Genomic DNA, 22,024 nt, shown 5'->3' on the forward strand with positions numbered 1-22,024 from the left:
TGTTAAAACAAAATCTAACAGATCGTTCACGCTGTAACCTCGGTTAAACAAAAAAAAAGTAAAATAATAATAAAATAATCAAAATATCTTTAAATAAAATAATAATAAAAAATCGATCGGACGTTTTTCTTTGGAAGTTTCCTTGAATGAATTGACTAATAACCAAAGTGAAACTAAGGCTAAAATCAACTCACAAATCAAGCTTGTCTGCAAAAAATCACTAAAAAACCATTTTAAGGTCCAACGCCTTAAACGATCCTCTTTGCTTTTATCGGTTAACATGGACCATTCAAAAGCATAAAATCAATACATCACTTTACTGCCTTTTACGAGAACTACGTACGTCTGATTTCCTCTTTGATGGAGGATACGTAAGAGCAAAAGCCCCGCTTTTGTCGACTTCGTGAGATGGTTAGAGGTCCAACGCCTTAGCTTTCTCACCAAGTAAAATGGATCATTTTAAGGTCCAACGCCTTAAATGACCACCTTCCAAGTAAAAAGAATCACTTGATTCGCCCATTTTGAAAGAACTACGTAGGTCTGATTTCCTTATTACAATTAAAGAATACGTAGGAGCAAGGGAAACACCCTTGTCGACCACAAAAAGACAAAAATACAAAAAAGCATAAAAAGACATAAAAACGTAAAAGGAAAAATAAAACAAATTGAAGTCATATTTGCACACTTGATTAAAGGCTGTCGTCCCTTGTGACGGACGCGTGGGGTGCTAATACCTTCCTCATGCGTAAATACAACCCCCGAACCTTTCACACTTAAAGTTCATAGACCATGTCTTTTCCGATTTTTCCAACGTTTTACTCGAATAAACGTTGGTGGCGACTCCGCGCATTTTCCTTTCTTGGAAGACGCACCCGTGAGCCCTCGCGTCGCCCTCCCGCCGAAGGGTAGGTTGCGACACATATGTTTGGAGACTTCAAAATTTTGTTCTTGGTCAACATATATTGAATCCATGCCTTGAAAATCCAACACCTGTAAAGGTTAGGAATTACACTTCATTCAATATTTTATGTTTCCTGACAATCATTGCTTTCAAAGAAGATATGTGCAAATTGCTATGCTTATTTTAGTACCTGTTTTGTTGCTTCAAATTCCTTTTATAATGGAAAACCCATTGGATGTGTGGCATAATAACAATACAAAATTTCTGTTAGGGTTTCAATATTTAAAAGCATGTTGACAAACAAGGATGGGTTATAGTTGACTACTGCTTAGGGTAGGATTCTACGTCGGTTTAGGCCACACCCTATGTAGAATGTCCAACATTCTACATCGGTTATTAGGACAACACCGATGTTGAATATTGTAGCGGGTAGGATTCTACGACGGTTCTAGACACACCCGATGTAGAATGATGACGATTCTACATCGATTATTATGACAACTGATGTAGAAATGTGACATTCTAAGACAAGTTTAGGGAGTAACCCGTCTTAAAATGGACAGACTTCTATATCGGTTGTCCTAATAACTGATGTAGAATGATAAGTATTCTACATCGAGTGATCAACCGTCGTTGTAGGATGACACACTTTCAACGACAATGGCTACAATCATGCATCATAACCGATGTAGAAAAACTTTTAAAATCGATGTAGAAAGCTTATTTTCTAGTAGTGTCCTGTCTATTGGGTATCAATGAGAAACTAATTATCATGGTAAAAAAAAATATCTTCTTCAATGCCCTCTAGTGCTAGATGCGTAGTATTCCAATAAATTTATTTTTGTATTATAATAGGAACATTAAGAACATCTATACAAGCCAACATGAAATAAAATTTTTACCAATATATCTAGGAAATAAACATATAGGAATGGGAGAAAATTGATTAAGCTTGATTACACAACTTGTTTGATTTATTTGCCCTAATCTTCATTAAAATGCCTTTGCCTTTTGTGCTCACACCTTTCTAAATTAAACTTCAGTGGAAGGCAATGGAACCCGCCTACGATATTCAGCTAGAGCCCACATTGGATAAATATCTCTGTACATTGGATAATGCAACATGCAATTTTTCATGAATACTCCTGTGATTTCCTGCCAAAAGTAGGTCACAAACAACAATTAGAAATTAAACTCAATCTAGAGCATCATTTTCATTTTGCTTACAAAATACAATTAATAATAAATCTTTCTGTCATTTCATAAATTATAAAAAAATAAAATATTAATATTTGTATATCATGTTTTGATTACATTGGAAGTTGAAATACACGATCAAATTATCGTATCGACATGAAGTTTTAAAGACTTCGATTGTACTCCTTCCATTTCATTTTGATTGATGTTTCAAAAAACATATTTTATTTTGATCGTCATTTTACAAAATCAATAAAGAATTAATTTATTTTCCATTATATCCTTAATCAATAATTGTAGAGTGAGAAAATAAAAAAGAATAACTGAGAGATAATCTAATTAATTAATATGAAAGACAGTAACATATTCGGAAATTACATAACAATTTTTATGAAACCTATCATATTGATTATATTTTCTAAAGTATTGTATCAAAACATTAAATGCCAATCATAATAAAACAAAGGGAGTGTTGTATATGAATTGCAAGTATTAGTAGTTAGAAAAAAAAGCTATGCATTAATAGTATAAATAATTTTATATTATCTTATATGTTTAAGTTTTTTTTACTTTTATAATAATTACCTCAAGAATCATAGGTGATGTATGACTGAAAAATTATATAAAACTTATATTATCAATACATAGTTATTAAACTCTAGTAATTATATACATCCCCATATAAATTATTCTATTACTTTATACTAAAATAGTCAATACATTTATTTTCTTGATGAAAATATAAAATGCACTTAACACCTACCATACAATTTAAATTATTTATTATAAATTCAAATTATAATTTATATATTTAAATATCTTTATTTATTATAAAGTATAATTATAAAATATTTATGTATTATGAATTATAATTATATAAAATAAACATTAATTTTATGAAAACACAAACTAAAACACTAGTTCTACCAAAAATTTTAAACTGATAACTTTGTTGACAAAACTTAAATGATGGATTTTATGTTTTGGAATTATTTTCCAATTAAAACTAGAATTTTACATCAATAACATGTACCAACTTTCAATTTCTATTGCTAGGTTAAACTTTAAATTTGATTTTAAAACACTGAAGGCATCTAAATTATTGCACTGAAGTCTTGTCCCAAATGTCAGTGACCTATGTCTTATTTTTAAGATCTCATTTTAATTTATCACTAAATAAGTCAATTATTTTTTTGCCTTTTTGAGTTAAGCATGTACACAAATACGATACATTTTCGGTATTAAAGGATTGATATGCACCTGCTGGGGCCAATCACCCTCTTCCAACTGAGAATTAATGAGCAACTTTGCAGCTCGATGAAGAGGCTTAGGGTCTCTATCCGCCTGTATATAGGAATTTAAAAATGAAGATGAAGAACATATTATCATATTTGATGATAGTTACCACAAAAAAGTAAGTATTTTTGAAATTTAATTCACAATGAAGTGGACCTATATAAACAAATATAAACACTAACAAACCTGTCCAGCATGAATTAGTCCCATAAGAGCCCATGCTGTATGTACAACATTTGATCGACTTCCTTCTAGAGGTACATATATCTGCATTATTTTTATTTTGTACAACATTATTATTATTATTATTATCATTAATTCCCAATGAAGTTGAAGAATAGTAATTCAGTAATAACCATACAACTACAAACCTTTTTTGGGCTTGAAAGATAGCTCTCTCCCCATCCACCGTCTTCCCTCTGTGTTGAAAGTAGAAATTTAACGGCTTTGCGAATGGCAGCACAATTGATGTAAGTCTTGCCAGCAGCTGCTAGACCGCCAAGTGCAAACCAAGAGCCATAAGTGAAGCAAACTCCCCAGTTTCCATACCATGAACCATCAGCTGTTTGTGTATCTTCAAGGAATCGAACTGCATTGGCAATGAAATTTTCTATCTCTTTCTTCCTATGTCCTGGATATAGATTCTTGAACAAAACTAAAGCTTGGATTGCAGATCCAGTGCACTCAACATATTCATGTTCAACTACAATGTCCGCAAAAAATTCTGTGGGATTGAGTAACTGAGAATCAACAACAAAGTTAATTAGTTTATCAAACAAGTACTATTTTTTATCATTTTATGAGTACATACATATTGCATTATTAATTAATGTAATACTTACTTCTAACCACTCTTGAGCTCCTGCAAGCTCCCATGCAGCTAAACCACCTTTTTTACTCTGCAATAACAAACAAAATGTTTTTAGTTAAAGGTAAATTTGGTAGTAAAAGTAAATAAAGCATCACTAATCAAAGTCCTTTGTACAACCCCAACTTCTTATTGACCAAATATTAAGTAATAAAAAGGGAAGGCCATTAGTTGATTGATGATTGATTAATTAAAAGCATATGGCCATAAGTTTAAGCGAATTGTAATATTGTACAAAACCAATTTCCCAAATCTTGAACAAATGACGTGGTGTTGAATTTGAGAAAAGAGCCCATCATATCATCATTAATTGTCAGCCCTTAATCCATTTATAGACAATTTTTTTATATAATATTTCATAACATAAATCGTTTCTCAAAATTTAATGGTACTTGCCTGAAGCGACAACAAGACATTGACTGAATCGTACAACCTTTCAGGTTCCATCTTTTCTCCCACAATCTCTGGTGGCAACATTGATAGAAGTAGACAACACTACAACACAAGAAGTTTAGTTAAATTAACATATATTTGTTGCGATCATTAATAAAGCTTCAGATTAAGTTGTTTATGACCTAAGTTGTTAGTTACGTACCTTTAAACTTTCTGCAGTGCAATCAGAAACTTGCCATCCATGATCTTGATCAGAGAATGTCCAAGATCCTTTAGAAATATGACGATACATACTTTTAAAATCTCCAAGAGGATTATCTTTTACCTATAAAATAAGAATGCCAGTTCATTATTACTAGATAAAAACAACAAACATATTGTTCAATAGTCTAACAAACACTAATTTAGTAATCAATTATAAATATGCATTTCAATTCAAATAATATAATTATACTAGTTATAACTAATACTATTTAGCTAGGTAAATTAATTATTTAGTTTATTAGATCACCTTGTAAATAAGATTTAGGGATTTTAAATATCTAAACTAGTGAGTTGTACAATTTGGATAAACCTAGGTTTACTAGGGAATTTACACTCCATAACTAAAAGGAAAGAGAAATATGATTTTTAATATATACTTATAAAAATATTAAGCAAACCTGAGACTTCTTGATGAAGTCATGTCCTTTTGCAAGTGTAGGACCAATTTCTTCAATTAGGTTAGTGGCAAGAAAAGCTTGAACAGCAAAGCCAGCATCCCATTCTTGACTACCAAAACTCTGCATTATATAGATAAGTGAAACAATCAATTAATTAACGAATTAATTAATATATCCCATTGGTTATAATAGCATGCGCCCACACACACGTACTTGCATGGTCATTCCATCTTCAGAAACCCATAAGTAATCTGGGATCCTTGCAAGATGCTTCTTGAAAGCATCTCCGTTTGGATCTTCCACCCAACAAGCAAGCATACATAAAACCTAGAAAAAAATGCATGTTAGTGTCATATTTGAATGAATTTCCTCTTTAAAAGGAAAATAAAAAGTTTAATTTACTCACAAGGATAAAAAAAATCAATATGCATTATTGTTGTGACACCTACCTTTTCCACACAACCAATGGTTATGTATCGACTAGTCTCATCTTCGTAATGAATATGCTTCATTGTTACTTGAAGGGCTTTTTCTCTAATCAACTTGTTGAAAGGCCAACGAGTAAGCAATGGCTCAGTAAATATGTATAAACTATCCCATATTAGATCTTGTACCAAAGGATGTGGATAATAAAGATCTTCCTGTAATTGATATAATAGACAACTGTCATTTTCATAGAAAAAGGATATGTACATACACACATTCTGATTAATTAAAGATGTCTTTCACCTTTGCATATTGGTGACGTGCTTTCTTCCAATTAACTTTTTCATAAGGTTGAGTGAATAGCTCTTCTCTTAATTGTAAGATGAGTGGTGTGATTGGACCCACAAACCTCTTCCCATATAAATAAGACATGGGCATGTATACCAATCGACAATAACACCACATCTTAGCTACAATAATTAAGGTAAAAGTGAGATTTAATGATTATACATTGTATATTCACCAATTTAAATATATATCATTCCAAAAAGAGTGACAAAATAAAGTTAATCAAATATACCCGGATGCATAGGAAGAAACGATGGAAGGATCCAAAACTCTGGGGGCATTGGGTTGCTTCCACACCAATCAAATACACCAAGTATCTACAAGAGCAAGGTCCATTTAAATCAATATTACACATCCTAGTTTTGTTTGTTTGAGTATTTATATTCATATATAAAAAAGAATAATACAGAAAGCCAAGTTTTCCCCCATGAAGGTATATGTGTTACACCACCATGATCTCGAATCCAATTTCTTGCTCTAGCACAAGCATTATAATGACCTCCATTAGGTCCTTCTCCAAGAATTCGCATGCATATATAGTTCAGTGCTGTACAAAACATAGTGCTATGACCCTCTATGTGTAGTCCCCATCCTCCATCTTCATTCTTTAAATGAAAGAACAAAAGGGATAATATTAATTACTTATTGTTGCAATGAATAGATTATAAACTTCCTGATTAAGCAAATACAACAAGTTAATTAAAAGATACAAGAAATTTGACCGAGGAAAATGTTACAATTTTGTATCTCTACATTATGCTTGGTTAAACAAATGCATCCTAAAATTGAATAACTATACCTGGTGATAATATATGTAACGGAGAATTTCTTTGCGATGTTCTTCTGGAAAAACTGATTCAAGATGCCCTGTAATATACATACAGAAAACCTGCAATATTGTCAACAAGTAAAAATTAATGTTTGTGAATGCATATGCATAATGGACTTGAATTTTATATGCTGATGAAAATACGTGTAATATTTCATAATTTTGTAAAAAAAGAGGAGTACTTGTGAATTGTGATCAAACAAAAAATGAAAATAATTTTGAATTCTTAATTATAGTGTCTCATTTTCAATTTCATGTACAATAACAGAGTTTCAAAACTTCAAGTTTCTATGTTCATTTAATGATGGTCTAGTATGGCATAAAATGATTAGCTAAATCATTCTACTAATGAATTAATTCCTATTTATCAAGGGATTTAACTCAGTTTGTTGAGTAAAATGTGTGAATATTATAAACCCTTTAATATCATGTTCAATTTTTACCAATAAAAGAAATTCCTATTTCATTCTTTTTTAAGTTTAGTTCCATAAAAAAAAGAATAAGGATAATATTTTTTTTTATTACTTAAGCTGCATATTTAATTTAATTTCTTTTAAAAAAATAAACATGAAAAGAATTTAACAGTTATATACATTGAAAATGTAAAATAATTTTATATCATCATTAATGATAATATAAAATTATTTTATGGTATCAGTGCATTTTTTTTCCTAAAAAACATTTTTTTTCACAAAATTGATATATCCACTAATTTAACTATACTATATAGCAATAATTATTTAAAAATTAAATTGCTAGTAAATTTGGCCAGATAATACCAAAGTGATTACTTGCATTAGTTAAAAGAGTAAAATGTGAGCTTACTTATAAAGAGATTTATTGTATAGAGTTGACATAAAAACTAACAATTTAAAGAAAAAATGTTTTTAGTATTATTATTTAATTGCTTTAGCTGAATAATTTGCATAGTAAAAAATTGTGTTGCAAGTTAATATAATATAAATCACCGAAGTATAACTGCAATTCTAGCTACTGCATAATAACCAAATCAATAGATTGAATTTTCTTATTCATATTTTTCCAGTTCATAACTTGAATTCCCAATAATAATAATAATAATAATAAGCATATAAAACTTTTCGTTTTAAGACTTTCATAATTACGTTTTCTCATTTGTTGTCTCTTATTCATTCTGATACCCTTGTAGTTCTCAAATAAATTAGGATTAAATAAGTTTTCTTTATCTCACTATAATTTCATATTTTGGATTTTAGTTTCTCCTAAAATTTAGTGTATTGTTTACTAGTTAGAAAAACATAAAGAGATTAGAATAAAAATAGCTTTTTTAAATGATTATGTTGGTTAATTATTATTTTTTATTATTAAAGAAATAGGAATAGAGATATATGTGTCTTTTTAATATCTTGTATTTGGGAAAAAAAATTGTTTCATGATTTTCTTTTTTGAGTAACAAAAATTATAGATTTTGTCATGTCAATCATCTTGTATTATCATTTAATCTTTTTCAAATAAAATGTGAAACAAAAATATTTATCTTATCCAGTATTATAATTTTTTAATGAATCAAACAATTTAATTGTTCATAACTAGTCCATAGAAGACAATATTTGAAGGAAAAATTAACTCAGAAATTAATACGAGCATAAAAATAATAAAAAAATCTAGAAAATTATATCTTAATGTTGTTGTAAAAAAAATAATTGAATAAAATAAAAAATATTAGACATTGATTGAGGAAAAAGTTCTTCAAAATTTTTTAATATAATTATAAGAATTTATCTAATTGATCCCAAGTAAAAATAAGATTAAATAATTAAATATTTAATAAACAATAAAATTTCGGTAATTATTTTATTTTGAATTTAATCACTAATACCATGAATATCATATTTAACGTTTCATTTTTAATTTTTCTTTTGTATCATTTATGTGTAAATTAAAACTTTATAATTGTTAATTAAAATTATACTAAAATACATTAATAGTATGTAATAAAATTATTAAATATTAAAATCTTAATAATTATTTTTTAATCATTATATTCTTTATTCACCTTAGGAAAAATATACATGCTGTAATTATACTTTTTATCTATAACTTTTAATTAAAAGTTATACTATTTATCTATAATTTTCAAATAAAAATTATAATGAAAATGTTGGAAAATATTTAAAGTATTATACTTAGATGTTATAAAATAAATGAAAACTATTTACATAAAGATTTTTTTTATAATAACTATTTACCTAAAGTGAATTAAGAAAATAATTATTAAGATTTATTATTTTATAATTTTAATTATTAACTTTTAATTAAAAAATATAAATTTTTAATTTTACATATAAATGATATGAAAGAGAAATTAAAAATAATGTCCTAAATCTGATAGTAATAACATTAATGATAGAATTTTAAAATAAGACAATTGTCTAAATTTTATTGATGATTTAAGATGAGATGGTTTAATTTTATTTTTATTCAGGGTCAATTAGACAAATCCTAATAATTAGTGTGTTTATTTACACACACACATATATATATATATATATATATATGAAGAAAAATAAAACAATGAAGCGTATGATTAGGATCTCGTCACTAATTTATATTAAGCAAAAGTAACAAAGTAGCGTACAAAGCAAACATAAAAGTAGGTAAGGTGAATGCGCGTTTTTGTACACTGACACGACTCAGTAATATGATTCATTTGAATTATTTTTTCTCCTAAACTCCAATCAAATGGAGCTATGAACGTGCCTAGATTTACTTTTTATTGAGTGAGTTCTTTTGTTCTTTTTCAGATAAAATCAAATCAAATAAAAGACAAGAAGGAAACACGTCTAGTTATTTGCCCGTTGGCGTTTTCCCGTATGAAAATTTTGCAATTAGAATTCTTCCCTTTATAAAATTAGAATTATTTTATTTGAGGTAAATAACGTTTTTTTCCTAAATGTGTAAAGTATTCAAAAATTAGTTAAAAAAATAAAAATTCAAAATTTAGTTATTGAAAGTGAAAAAAATACAACAAATTCACTCATTCATTAACTTTCATCCGTTACACTTAATTGATGACGAATTTGTCAACACTTTATATATTTAGGGACAAAAATGACTATTTATTCAAAATATAATTTAATTTTTACAATCATAATATTATAATAGCTACTTACAAAAACAAAAAAAAACAAGAATAAATTAGAACAAACATAATAATAAACATAATATTGATTAATAAATATAATTTATTTATTGTAAAATTTTTATTGTGACAACATTAGGTAATGACAAAATCAAGTTGGATATTATTATCTAATGTCATAATAGAAATTTTGGTATAAACAAATTATACTTATTAATCAATATTATGCTTATTATTATATTTGTTTTCCTATTTTGTTAAGTATTTATTGTAATATTATGTTTGTAACAATTAAAAAACAAGAAGAAGATCAAGATTAAATTATATTTTAGGTAAATAATCATTTTCGTCCATGAGTATAAAATTGTGACAAATTTGTTCTTAAATGTGTTATATGGACTCTTTCATTAACGACAACGAACAAAAATTAATGGATAAATATATTTGTTGTATTTTTTTTACTTTTAGAAACTAAAATTTGAATTTTAATTCTTTGGAGATGAATTTATAACGTTCTACATGTTTAAGGACAAAAATGACTATTTATTTTTTTACTTAAATTAGAATGAAAAACTAGAAAAGTATAATATGATGAGGAGGAGGAATCTGTTTATCGTTTTTGACATTTATTTATTAAGCAGATGGTAGAACAATGTGTAATTAATTAGATCAGTTTGATAAATAATAATAATAGATATTGAGTGACTTACCAAAGGAGGAAGAAAAAACAGAGGACCTGCAATTTGAGCAGGCCAATGGCCATCACTGGTCTGCAATGCCGCAAGGTGATGTGCGCCCCTTCTCACAGTGCTTGTGACTTTTTGGTAAGTTATTTCCTCTCCATCTTCTATCTTCACACTAGGTATTGTTTGTTTGAAGTTATTTTCTCTCAGAATCTACACGTATGTGTCGGGAAACAAGCATAAGTGAAAAATAAGAGGACAGACATGCAATGCAATGTTATTCTAAGGAGTGATAATGTATAATGTAGGGGTTAGGGAGGATGAGGTAATTAGAGATTGAAATTGATGCTGATTTGTGAGAGAGAGAGAGAGAGAGAGAGAGGAAGGGTAGGCGTAGGCGTGCGTACCTGAAAACGCCAAAGGAGGTCAGCACAGGGCTTGACCTTGAAGCGGTGGTGGTAGAAATCCTTACGAGCTGCTTCAACCTGGGCTCGTTCCTCTGGAGTCCCTGCTTCAGGATCAAACTCCCATGTCTGCCTCCCAACAAAATTGTTTGTGCTGAATATGTATGCCTCATTTCCACCTTCTGCTATCTTCAGCCTCCACATCCTCTCCTTCGCTTCCCCAACCTCTTCTCATGCCATATAACCTCTTACTGGTACCGTTATTTATAATCATACCACATACACGGTGCAATTCATTTTTCTATCACTTATTATTCAATATCATTTTTACCGCTAAAACTTCTAGGACCAATTATAATTATTTTCTCATGTGCGTCACTTTATTTATTACAATAAAATATTATTTAGTAGAAACAATTATACATGAGTGAAAATAATTTATTTAATAAAAGAATTTATGTTCAATTTTTATTATTTTATGTAAAAAATTTGAACTAGTGACAGTCTCACATTAAAAACGAAATTAAAACGAAATTAGTTTATAATCTAATGGATTGCAACACTCATTATCTAAATTAAGAAAAAAATCAATAAAATATTATGCAATTACATTTAATAACATTCTCATTATTATATTATGAATAACCGATGCTTATATAGTTCCATTGTTACCTATCCATCCTCAATAAGGCAATTCAAGCATGTTACAACAATGTTTATTTTCAAATTGAGTAAAATCATTTTTGAGCAAAATTAAATTTAAACCGTTGAATATATATATATATATATATATATATATATATATATATATACAAAAAATTTTATAATAATATATAAATGTCACTTTTCATTTATTGCAATATTAATATACATCTATATATAAAAAATATATATCAATATAGGCCATAAGTTAAATATACAACAAAAGAAATAACTAAAAGAATTCATCCATGTAAAATTCCGCTATGTTCACATGAATAAAAATAATTTATTTAATAAAAGAATTTTTATTTAATTTTTATTATATATAAAAAAATTTTAGACTAATAATAATTATATATTTATCGTGAACATAATTAATTTATGACTCACTTATTGTTGGACACCTATAGTATGATTTTGGAAAAATAGAAAAACTTGTGTTCTTTTTATAGATAATCTTAAAATTTTATATAAACGGGAAGATTTACTTATTGAAAAAGTTTACAATTTATGTGAACTTATGATGTTTTTTTTTTATTAAAAGAAAGGAATATTTTTTAAGAACTTGATCTTTCTAGATAAATATTTTTTTTATGTACTGTTGTTTGGTGTCAGCCATCCAAACAAATAAAAAAAATCGATTTGGTTCAATTTTTTTATTTTTTTTGAGTAATTTTCAATTTTTATTTTAGATCGGTTTAGATTTAAACACTTTTATCCTGTATTGACACAACGCTAGCTTTTGAATAAATAATAAATATTCTGAGTCTGAGGAGGTCAAAACAAATAAAAAACAATCTGATTGGTAGATATGAAATAGAGAGAAAATAGTAAGAGATGGGTGCAAATGGAAGATACATAAAGAATAGTGGTTAGTAGAAAAGAAATAAAAATGTATAGAAAAGAATATACCTGTATTTTTTATTTTTTTTATATAAAAATAGCCAAAAGTTCAGAATGAATAGTCAGGTCGATAATTTTTAACATTTTATTATGACAGTTTTTGGGTTGTGTTGGGTTCCATGAACAAATAAAAATACCGAAGATAAAAATGAAATGCGGGAGTTTGGTACCAATGATTGGAGGAGAGTTACCTTCGAAAGCTGAGAGATCGACTGAGTAAATTTTTGTCTTCACAAAAAATATATTGAACAATACAAACCAAGTATATTTGTACTTAAAAATCAAAATTTTGACCAAAATAATTGATTTACTGTGTTTTTGTTGGGAAATCACACAAATAAAATTATTTATATATAAAGATCACCAGAATACAACAAAAATTATACAATAATAATAATAATAAATACAATAATTTAACACGTTCTAAGTCGATATAAGTATCTCAAGAAGTATTTTACTATCACAAAAATAATTATAATATTATAACACATCTCAAATAGTGGATCATTCTATGTTATCTTTGGTGTTTTACCTTGAACCATGGTAAATAACTTAGAAGTATCTCTCGAATCACATGCTCAATAATTAATTACATATGTTTATCTGAATTTGTTTTTAAACTTTTTTTTTTATAATTTTTAAATATCATTTTTAAAAAAAGCTAATTATTTCTTGAATTTTAACTATAAATTATGTGCACCTTAGAAATGTATCTTATATTATTTGTTTTTCTTAAATAAATGCAGGAAAAATAATTAAAAAGAAATTTATTTTTGCTAACCATTTATAAGTGGTTAAGAATATAAAAATGAAAGAAAATTATTAAAAATAAATAAATATTTATTGTAAAAAAATATAAAATTTATTTAACACATGTAACTAAAAAATTTAGTGAAACAAACAAGGTACACACGTAAGAAAAGAAGGAGGTTGAATAGTTTTAATGTAAGATTTAAAACCTACTAGTATTTTGCAAGACAGATATATAATAGTTTTAAAAATGTATAATGAAAATGTGAAATTAAAGGAGGAAAAGACAAGAAAAGCACACAAAGGAGGCAGTATTTAGATTAAATCAATCTAAATACTGTCAATAGTGGTGTAAAATAGACCACTTATAAAGTTTGTACACCGAAGTGGTTAATGGCCTAAGTTGATATGCTTTGGTGGAGGCTACTAATTTCAAATCATTGTTGCTATAATAAATAAAGGCAAATAAGACTTGGCAGATTGGTAGGCATGTTAAAAAACTTGGCAGAAAGGTTTTGATACCCACATGATTAGGGCTGCTGGCATCAGTGTCACGTGGTGCAGTATAATAGACAGTGAATTAAAGAGAAGGAGATAGAAATGGAATTACGAATATTTTAACAAATAAATTAAACAATCCAGAAGCTTTTCTTGTCCAAGCTACAACTACTTTTAATGGGAGAAAAAGAAAAACCAAAAATACATCTATCGAAGTCTTCTTCACTCAAAATCCTCCCTCATTGTCATACTTGAACGTTGAACTAATCGCACCAAAGCCTGAACTAACTCTGACACAGGTGGCCGAAATTCAGGCTCAGACTGATACAAAGAAAAGAAGCATATTAAAATAATGAGTCATATATAGTATAGTATAGTATAGTATAGTATAGTATGACAATTAATTAATTAAACTGACCTGAACACAGAGGGCGACAATATCAGCAAATCGGAAGAGTGACTTAGGAGGGTAAAGCCCCCGCAAGGCAGGGTCCACCATTTTTTCCACCGCATTAATGTCATGAAGCTGTGGAGTGGCCCAACGAACCAGGCTTTGTTCTGCTTTTGTCTTTGAACTGAAGACCACAAGGAGCATATATAAAAAACAACTTTATCCTAATTGCATTCAGAACCAAATCAAAGAAAACCTACCTGTCTAAAGGCATTCGACCTGTCAAAAGTTCCAGCATCACTACTCCAAAACTGTATACATCACTCTTCTGGGTATAGGCTGAAGGTTTTGTGCATTCTGGTGCATTATATCCTGCCCCAAGATTTTGGCCAGTACGCTAGCAAGTAGGAACAAATAAGACTCATAAATTACGCCTACCAAAAATTAACATTTACAAAATGAATTCAAATACATTTAACAATTAGGGATTGCGTTTGAGTCTTTGGAAAAGAGAAAATCAATTCGATACTTTGGTCAATTTAGTGTATAGTTTTTCACACCCTATCACATTAATTAAATACAAGTACTGAAGAAGTTAATTAGGTATTAAGATACAAAAGATCATACTTTTCATTTACTAGTTAGACTGGATTATTGCATTTGCGAGGGGCAATGTAAGCGGGGCAGTTTAGGAAGTTACGACTTAAAACTGTTTGATATCCTATTACAGCATGTCAACAGTAAATATGAAATTTAGCATAATACAATATTAATATAGAAAAATAACTTCACCAAATATTCTCCAACCTTTTTTTAGTATCAGTTGCCTATTGTCTAGAATTATATCTGTCTTGAATATTTGACCTAAGCAACACCTAATGTGCTTTCGATAGACTTCCAATTAGTTTATTTTGGCTTCAAATTCTTGAGAGAATATTTGAAAAAACAACAAAATGATTGTTTCTCGACAAATAATCCTAACCAAAATGTGCATTTAATTAAAAAATAAAAACAGCGTAATTCAATACTAAGTTAGACAAGTAACCTCACCGAATATACCCATAACTCATTGTCTAGAAATTTATCTATCTCTAATATTTGGCCAAAGCAACATGTGGAATGCTTTTTAATATCAAAGAAAGATCCTATCAAAATTTCTTCTTTCTAATTCATTTCTGTTGCAAGTTCTACGTTGCAACTAATAGGTGGAAAGTGAGACCAAAAGCTCAGAGTTGGGGAACTCTTGTCTCAGTTGTCTGAATTTAGTAAACTGATAATAACTACTACAGAGGCGGGGAATAGGGAAATAGAAATTGTCTACTAAGCTATAAGAATTTGTGAGGAAATAAGGGCTAACAAGTTTACTCAGCAAAAAACAAAATATGCAGGCATTATTTCTAGGAATGTTAAAACATCACACATCAAAATTCCACTCAGGCAGTAAAGAGAAGGAAGTATGTATACAATAATAAGGAGACTATAAAAACAAAAAACCTGGTAGAAGGATTCCAAACCATAGTCTGAGAGACGAGGATTCAGATCGGTGTCAAGCAAAATATTGGAAGACTTAATATTCTTGTGCAATAAAGGAGGCGAACAAATTTCATGTAGGTACCTGAAAATGTAGATGTGTCCATAAAATGAATAGTGTTAATAGCATTCAAACGCAATCAACATAAAAGAAAGATTATAATTTGAATTTAGATCCACTATTGAGTGTAAAATATATGGTAAAGTACCAAATCTACATAGATTATCAACTTTAGAAATCTGTTGAGCATTTGAATTATATAAATAATTTTCTATCAATATATTTAAGTAATATCATTTTTATACATATCTATTCAACAAATTACACCAGTTTTTAATATAGTAATGACCGAATTGATGTATAATCTAGATTTTAATGGAAAATGTCACAAAAAATTAAGAATGTTGTACTCCTATCTAGGAAGAATCCTGCACAAAACACGGCTGTAAGTGGATTTTCTTCTACATAAATTAACACTATAGATGCCTATCCATATGCAGAAATATGTTGTTCATACTGTCATAACATCTACGTCAAAATGCAAGTACTATATAGTAGATGTAGACTAACTCAACAGCCCGAGCTGCTCCCAATGCAATTCTGACTCTGGTGTTCCAAGTTAGGGGTTTGCTGAAGTCGTCCGATAAGTGTAAAAAGTCATGGAGGGAGCCATTTCTGAAATAATCATATATTAACATGTGCTCCGGTTCCGAACAATAACCGACAAGCTCAACAATATTTGGGTGGTGAAGTTTGCTGATCCTTGAAACAATCTGAGAGAATTCCTCGGAAGGACCACCATGCAAAAGCGAAGGATTGATCTTTTTTACAGCCAATACCTGATGAAAAAAACATATATTTAAGGTTTTCTCGAGAATTGCAGCCATGGTTGTCCCAAAGCCATGCCTGACCCCATAACTAAATTTTAGTTTTCTACATTTATGGCTGCAATTCAGACATGAACATAGGTGTGTCATATATGTATTTGCATCTTCATTTGAAAAGACATTTGACTCGGAGGTTCTTCTTAGTAATATTATGAATTTCCATGCACATGCATATACTAGTGTATCCATGACTATTTTATACCAAAGCACACGTGTAGGTGCAGATTAATTAAACAGAAAGTACCTTTCCATCAGCATATTTAGCCCGATAAACACATCCTATGGATCCTTCACCAAGAAGTCGACCAGAAGCAAAATTAGCAGTAGCAGACTGTAACTCTGCATGTGAAAAAGTAGTAACACGGATTGATGTGCTTCTCTTAGAATTTAGACGATTCGCAAACTCGTTGTCATTAAAGGATTGCACACAATCGGAGACTGATGACCTAACACTAACTGATGGAGATTTTTGCAAAGCCTTTACGTCAATCGAAGTAGAATCCATTGACTTAAATCCTGTCAGCAATACGACAACTGAAATCAGTTAAATGCATGTCGACTCCATATTGGCTGTAGTCAACTTTTGCTATCAGTACATAAACTAGTGCGAAGATGATGGCCAGTTAACACAAGTGAATAGAAGGAGAAGAGAAGCATTGAAGAATAATGGACCTAACAATGATAAGAGCCTATGTTTGTATGAGAAGAAGGAATTAGTGAAGAGAGCAAGGGAGAGAAGGAATTGATTGGAGGAGAAAGGACAGAAACATGATTAATGGGGGAAGGGAGAGAAAATTGTATACAAAGACAGGGAAAAGAGGATATTGGAGAATTTGGCATGGGAAGGACTGCTCATTTCAGCTCCTTAGCGCTCTGATTTTTCTCTATACATCTTATTTTCTGTCTTTAGTCTGCCGAGGATTCTCCTTTGTTGTAAGGAACTGAGCTCCCTTTGTTAGATATATAATACTCTTTGAATCTCAGTTTCTATCAGAAGATAATATCAACTTAAGTCATGACACAAGGGGAATATTTAAATCTAAATTTCAAAGAAAAAGAAAACAAAAATGAAATCTGCATCAAATATAAATAAATAGTTGGTTTATTAATAATCACAGACAGTGCAAAGCAGCAACTGTCTATCGAAAGTCACCTTCTTTTATGCTATAGTTATAGTCTACATAAAAAAGAAAAATATTTGGGCTGACATACGAAATAAGGATCAGAACAAGTCATGAATAACAACAGAAAGTATTGCAAAATCTGTGAATAGAAAAAGACTACCTATGTAGTCTTTGCTGACATCATGACCCGAATCTTTTGATAACTCCTGAGATGCAAGGGGTGTAAAAGATCTATGCTGGCTATTCCTGTCTTCATCGATAAAATGTGAAGAAGTTTTTGATGATCTTCTCTTAGAAAGAGCAACAACAATTATAATTACTGCTAGTACACCAAAGGCTATGCCTGCTATAGCTATTCCACTAATAACAGATTTATCATTCTTTTTCTCGGAATGCTTGATAGGGGGAGTACCAGGAGGAGGAGGAGGTGCTGGTCCACTTGACCAAGAGTTTCCTCCAGTTCTTTGGAATTAACAAAACTAAGTTAGAGAAACAATTTATGTTGCATCCTTCAATAAATGACTGTTAGAAAATACTTACTGCAAATTATTTATCTCCTTTAACTCCTCAGGAACCCAACCAGTAAATTTGTTGTTTTCAACATTCCTGTTAAAATTAAAATACTACTGAAGTTAATTTAACACTCTCGGAAGAGCAAATCCAATTCAGTATCAGAATTCAGGTATACTAATCATTCCTTCAATAGATTTCACTACTACTTCACATTTTGGAAACTAAAAAACTTACTCGTTAAGTAAAAATATCTTAGCCTTACCAAAGTGATTCATAAGTTGACTAGACAACGTTGACATTTTATTTCCTCATAATGAAAGATGTTGCTCGTGGTTTTTTGCAAATAATCAAACGAATAAATGACCACATAGTCATATATAAATATGATATGTAATGCATATTTAGATGATCCTAGAAATATATATGGTTGCCACTACTGCACTGAAAATCTAAAAAATCAAATATATGAAGATACTTGAACATTTTATAAGGGGGGATGGAAAATCATTCCAAGGTGGGCAAACATGAACTTACAAATCTTCAAGTGGAAGGCTGGCAAGGACATTTACTGAACCAGTGAATTGGTTGTTTTGTAGGTGCCTGTATAAGGAAAAACAGAAGCTTACAGTGAAGATTTGTGTATGTATTATTCCCTGAGAGTGATAGTGATCTTGTTCTTACAACTTCTCGAGGCTTTTGAGCGATTTGAGACTCTGGGGTAGGTCTCCTGATAGTGAATTGAATGATACATCCCTACATGTTATTCAATGTTATATGGTTAATAAAATTTGCTCGTTTGAAGATACATCCCTGCATGTTATTCAATGATATACGGTGAAGAAACCTGGTAATCATATACTAAATAAGAAGCCAAATAAGAAGGGGAAAGTCTTAAATAATTCAGTTCCAAATGCAAACAAAGAAGCATCATTTTCATTAATATTAAAAATATAGTGCAAGCAGTTATACTTGAAATATAGCATGTATTGTATAGTTGTATAAGGGGCATAGAAGCTTTTCTGGAAGTGACTTATTGCATCAGCACAGAGCAAATAAATCCTTATAAGCTCAACATAACAGTGGATTCAAGTGAAAAATAAGGAAAGAGAGGACAGAGGAATCTCCATATATAACAGAATAATCTCAAAGTAAAAATTAATCGTCTCCCAAGCATCAATGCATTATTTTATACACAGCTGGAACTGGGTTCTTAATAATAGCTTATGCCTTAACTCCACTCAAATTCCAAAATCTGCAATAACATGAAAGTAAAGATCTTGACAATAGAAACCTTGCTGCATGTTCACACTTACAGTTGTTTGAGTTTACTGAGCTTCCCAAACATATCGCCCAACTGGTTTTTGAGCTGATTATGTGCAAGATTTCTGCATGCATAACATGTTGAGAAACAAAAGAGAGTTCCAAGGAAAATTAAGAATAAAAATAGGAAGGAAAAATTCTTACAGGTAGTTGAGGTCATCCATCTCAGAGAATGAATAAGGTATACTTCCAGTGAAGTCGTTCTTAGAAAGATCTCTGCATGACCAGATAACAGAATTATTGATGACAAAAATATGGCGCAAACCAAATGCAGGTTGCCTAGAAGAAGAAAAATTCTTAACAGATTACATTCTTGAATCTTGACCGTCCTTTAAAATAATGAATCCAATCATTTTAGCAATAATATAAAACAGATATGTTAAGTTTAAATCATATTGACCAATATCTTAGCATGACGGAAATCCCAAATCTACCTAATTTTGTTAATGTGAAAAAGCTCAATAAGGCTTAAACCATAACAATATATGGGAACTTACTATCAAAAACGAATTGCTCTAAAAGCTTATGTAATTACGTTATTAGGTATAAATCCATGAATAAACTTTATAGTATCTTCAACACACACCATGGCCATGACATGAAAATCAGCTCACCATATCTAGTGCTTGAATAATAATTTAATTAGAAGAATGGGAATTAGCACTTGGTCATGTTGGTTCTGATACCAAGCTTAACTTATTAGGTGTAGCCATAAGTGTTATATTTATGTAGTAATATTTGGCAGCATTTTATGCAAGTGAGTTGACTTACATATAACGAGCATTTGGAGGAAGTTGATATGGTATATCACCCTTGAAGTTGTTGTTGCTCAAATCACTGTACTATGAAAAAATTAATGTATGGCATTTAAGTGATGTTCTCTTATTATTTATTTATTAATTAATTATTAAAAAGAAAGGAAGTGTGTGTTTGAAGATCTGGGCCTCACAAGTCGGTAACTGATTTTAAGCTGGACAACTGGTAGCCCATTGATCCGGAAAGGCCCAGGTCAGATAAATTTCTGTTGAAAGTAAAAATAGTTAGAATGTCTAAGGAGTTGATGAAAAGAAACATAATATATTACATTATATTATATTACATTTCTGTGACAGAAGATCCTGAGCATTTGATTCCTTCCCAGGAGTCGCCACACGGATCACCTCCACTTGATTTCCAGCCACTCAGCTTTGAAGGGGAATTTAAGCTTGTATACATCACATTAAGGGCTGAAACTGCAAAATTAAGCATAAGAAAAAATGAGAACAATGCAATGCAATCACAAAGATTTTGGTTTGGATATCATAATACCATCTTGGGAGGCAGTTTTGCAATGAACTACGGTGGTTGAGACCGCAAGCAAAGCAATCCACAACCTTGCAAGGTTAAGGTTGTGGTTGTGGTGCATTTTCTTGCACAATGGGATGCAGAACAGAAAGGAAAACAGGCAAGGTGGTGCTTATCTTTTGAACCAACAGGAAAGAATTAACATTGAATTTGAAACGAACATAACATTCCTTCAACACCATCACGTTTGTTCCAATGCCTATATTTAGGAGGGAGAAGGAACACGCCTAAAAATGCCTGGTAGCGCACTCTTTTTGCGGACTTTAACTATTAACTAACCATTTTTTATTTTATTTTTTGTTAACTCATAGCCATAGGGACCAAAACCGGAAGAAACAAAGAGAAGTGGCTTACAACGCATGGTATTGTTATACTAGGCAACTCATTGAGAATAAACTCAACAAGAATTATGAATTTGAAAGCTCTAACATAAGATTTCGAGTAAATCACCGATTTAGTTGCAATGATTGATTAAAATGTTGCCTAAAATTAATAAAATTAAAAATTAGCTCCTAAATTATAAATTATTAATTAATTTAACCCTAAAATCGTAATATTAGGTGACATTGATTTTTTAAATTGAAAAAAAAAAAAAAAATCTTCAACCAATTTATTCTCTCTCTTATTAGTTAGTGTTAGATTAGCCCAACGCTTAACTGTTTTTCTAGATCCATCAATGGCTTTCCTTACCATGTTCTCCCTGCTAGAAATCACAAATGTCTCTACACTGCCTATTAAATTAAATTCCAATAATCATTATACCTAACATACTCAAATCACTCACCCTCTCCAGGCTCGTGATTTGTATGGCTATGTCACTGATGATGCTCCATGTCCCTCTCCAACCACTGGTACTGGAGATGCTGTCACTTCCAATCATGCTCATGTTCACTGGAAGCGGTAGGATCATTAATTACGTTTTCCTGGGCACTT

The 22,024-nt window shown here is 30.1% G+C and overlaps 2 protein-coding genes across 2 annotated transcripts; both read right to left on the minus strand.

The window, feature by feature from the left end:
• Nucleotides 1-1,716: 1,716 nt before the first annotated feature.
• Nucleotides 1,717-11,373, minus strand: LOC100778398 (beta-amyrin synthase). The gene is made up of 16 exons (XM_003531733.4): nucleotides 11,132-11,373; nucleotides 10,752-10,937; nucleotides 6,891-6,980; nucleotides 6,499-6,696; nucleotides 6,324-6,408; nucleotides 6,047-6,213; nucleotides 5,767-5,958; nucleotides 5,531-5,644; nucleotides 5,318-5,437; nucleotides 4,858-4,980; nucleotides 4,659-4,757; nucleotides 4,237-4,293; nucleotides 3,766-4,134; nucleotides 3,581-3,661; nucleotides 3,359-3,442; nucleotides 1,717-2,056 (listed from the first exon to the last, which is right to left on the minus strand). Exons 1-16 carry the CDS (start codon nucleotides 11,330-11,332, stop codon nucleotides 1,934-1,936), a joined length of 2,289 nt encoding a protein of 762 aa, XP_003531781.1. The 5' UTR covers nucleotides 11,333-11,373; the 3' UTR covers nucleotides 1,717-1,933.
• Nucleotides 11,374-14,087: 2,714 nt separating this feature from the next.
• LOC100785529 (protein STRUBBELIG-RECEPTOR FAMILY 5) lies at nucleotides 14,088-20,973 on the minus strand. The gene is made up of 15 exons (XM_014779183.3): nucleotides 20,847-20,973; nucleotides 20,697-20,768; nucleotides 20,519-20,584; nucleotides 19,892-19,963; nucleotides 19,741-19,812; nucleotides 19,109-19,180; nucleotides 18,962-19,027; nucleotides 18,455-18,520; nucleotides 18,075-18,376; nucleotides 17,035-17,306; nucleotides 16,474-16,742; nucleotides 15,867-15,987; nucleotides 14,633-14,769; nucleotides 14,400-14,556; nucleotides 14,088-14,302 (listed from the first exon to the last, which is right to left on the minus strand). The coding sequence occupies exons 1-15, from the start codon at nucleotides 20,960-20,962 to the stop codon at nucleotides 14,204-14,206; spliced, it is 1,959 nt and encodes a 652-aa protein (XP_014634669.2). The 5' UTR covers nucleotides 20,963-20,973; the 3' UTR covers nucleotides 14,088-14,203.
• Between the last annotated feature and the right edge of the window lie 1,051 nt (nucleotides 20,974-22,024).

This window comes from Glycine max, chromosome 8, assembly GCF_000004515.6.
Source record: "Glycine max cultivar Williams 82 chromosome 8, Glycine_max_v4.0, whole genome shotgun sequence".
Taxonomy (NCBI): Eukaryota; Viridiplantae; Streptophyta; class Magnoliopsida; order Fabales; family Fabaceae; genus Glycine; species Glycine max.

Coding starts and splice junctions, on each gene's coding strand:
- LOC100785529 (XM_014779183.3), bottom strand. CDS start 20,962: ATGTATACAAGCTTAAATTCCCCTTCAAAGCTGAGTGGCTGGAAATCA. Junction 20,585..20,696: donor TTAAAATCAGTTACCGACTT/GTGAGGCCCAGA, acceptor TTCATAGTACAG/TGATTTGAGCAACAACAACT. Junction 17,307..18,074: donor TGTCAGCAAAGACTACATAG/GTAGTCTTTTTC, acceptor TATTGCTGACAG/GATTTAAGTCAATGGATTCT.
- LOC100778398 (XM_003531733.4), bottom strand. CDS start 11,332: ATGTGGAGGCTGAAGATAGCAGAAGGTGGAAATGAGGCATACATATTC. Junction 10,938..11,131: donor ACCTCCTTTGGCGTTTTCAG/GTACGCACGCCT, acceptor ACATACGTGTAG/ATTCTGAGAGAAAATAACTT. Junction 6,981..10,751: donor TGTTTTTTCTTCCTCCTTTG/GTAAGTCACTCA, acceptor ACAATATTGCAG/GTTTTCTGTATGTATATTAC.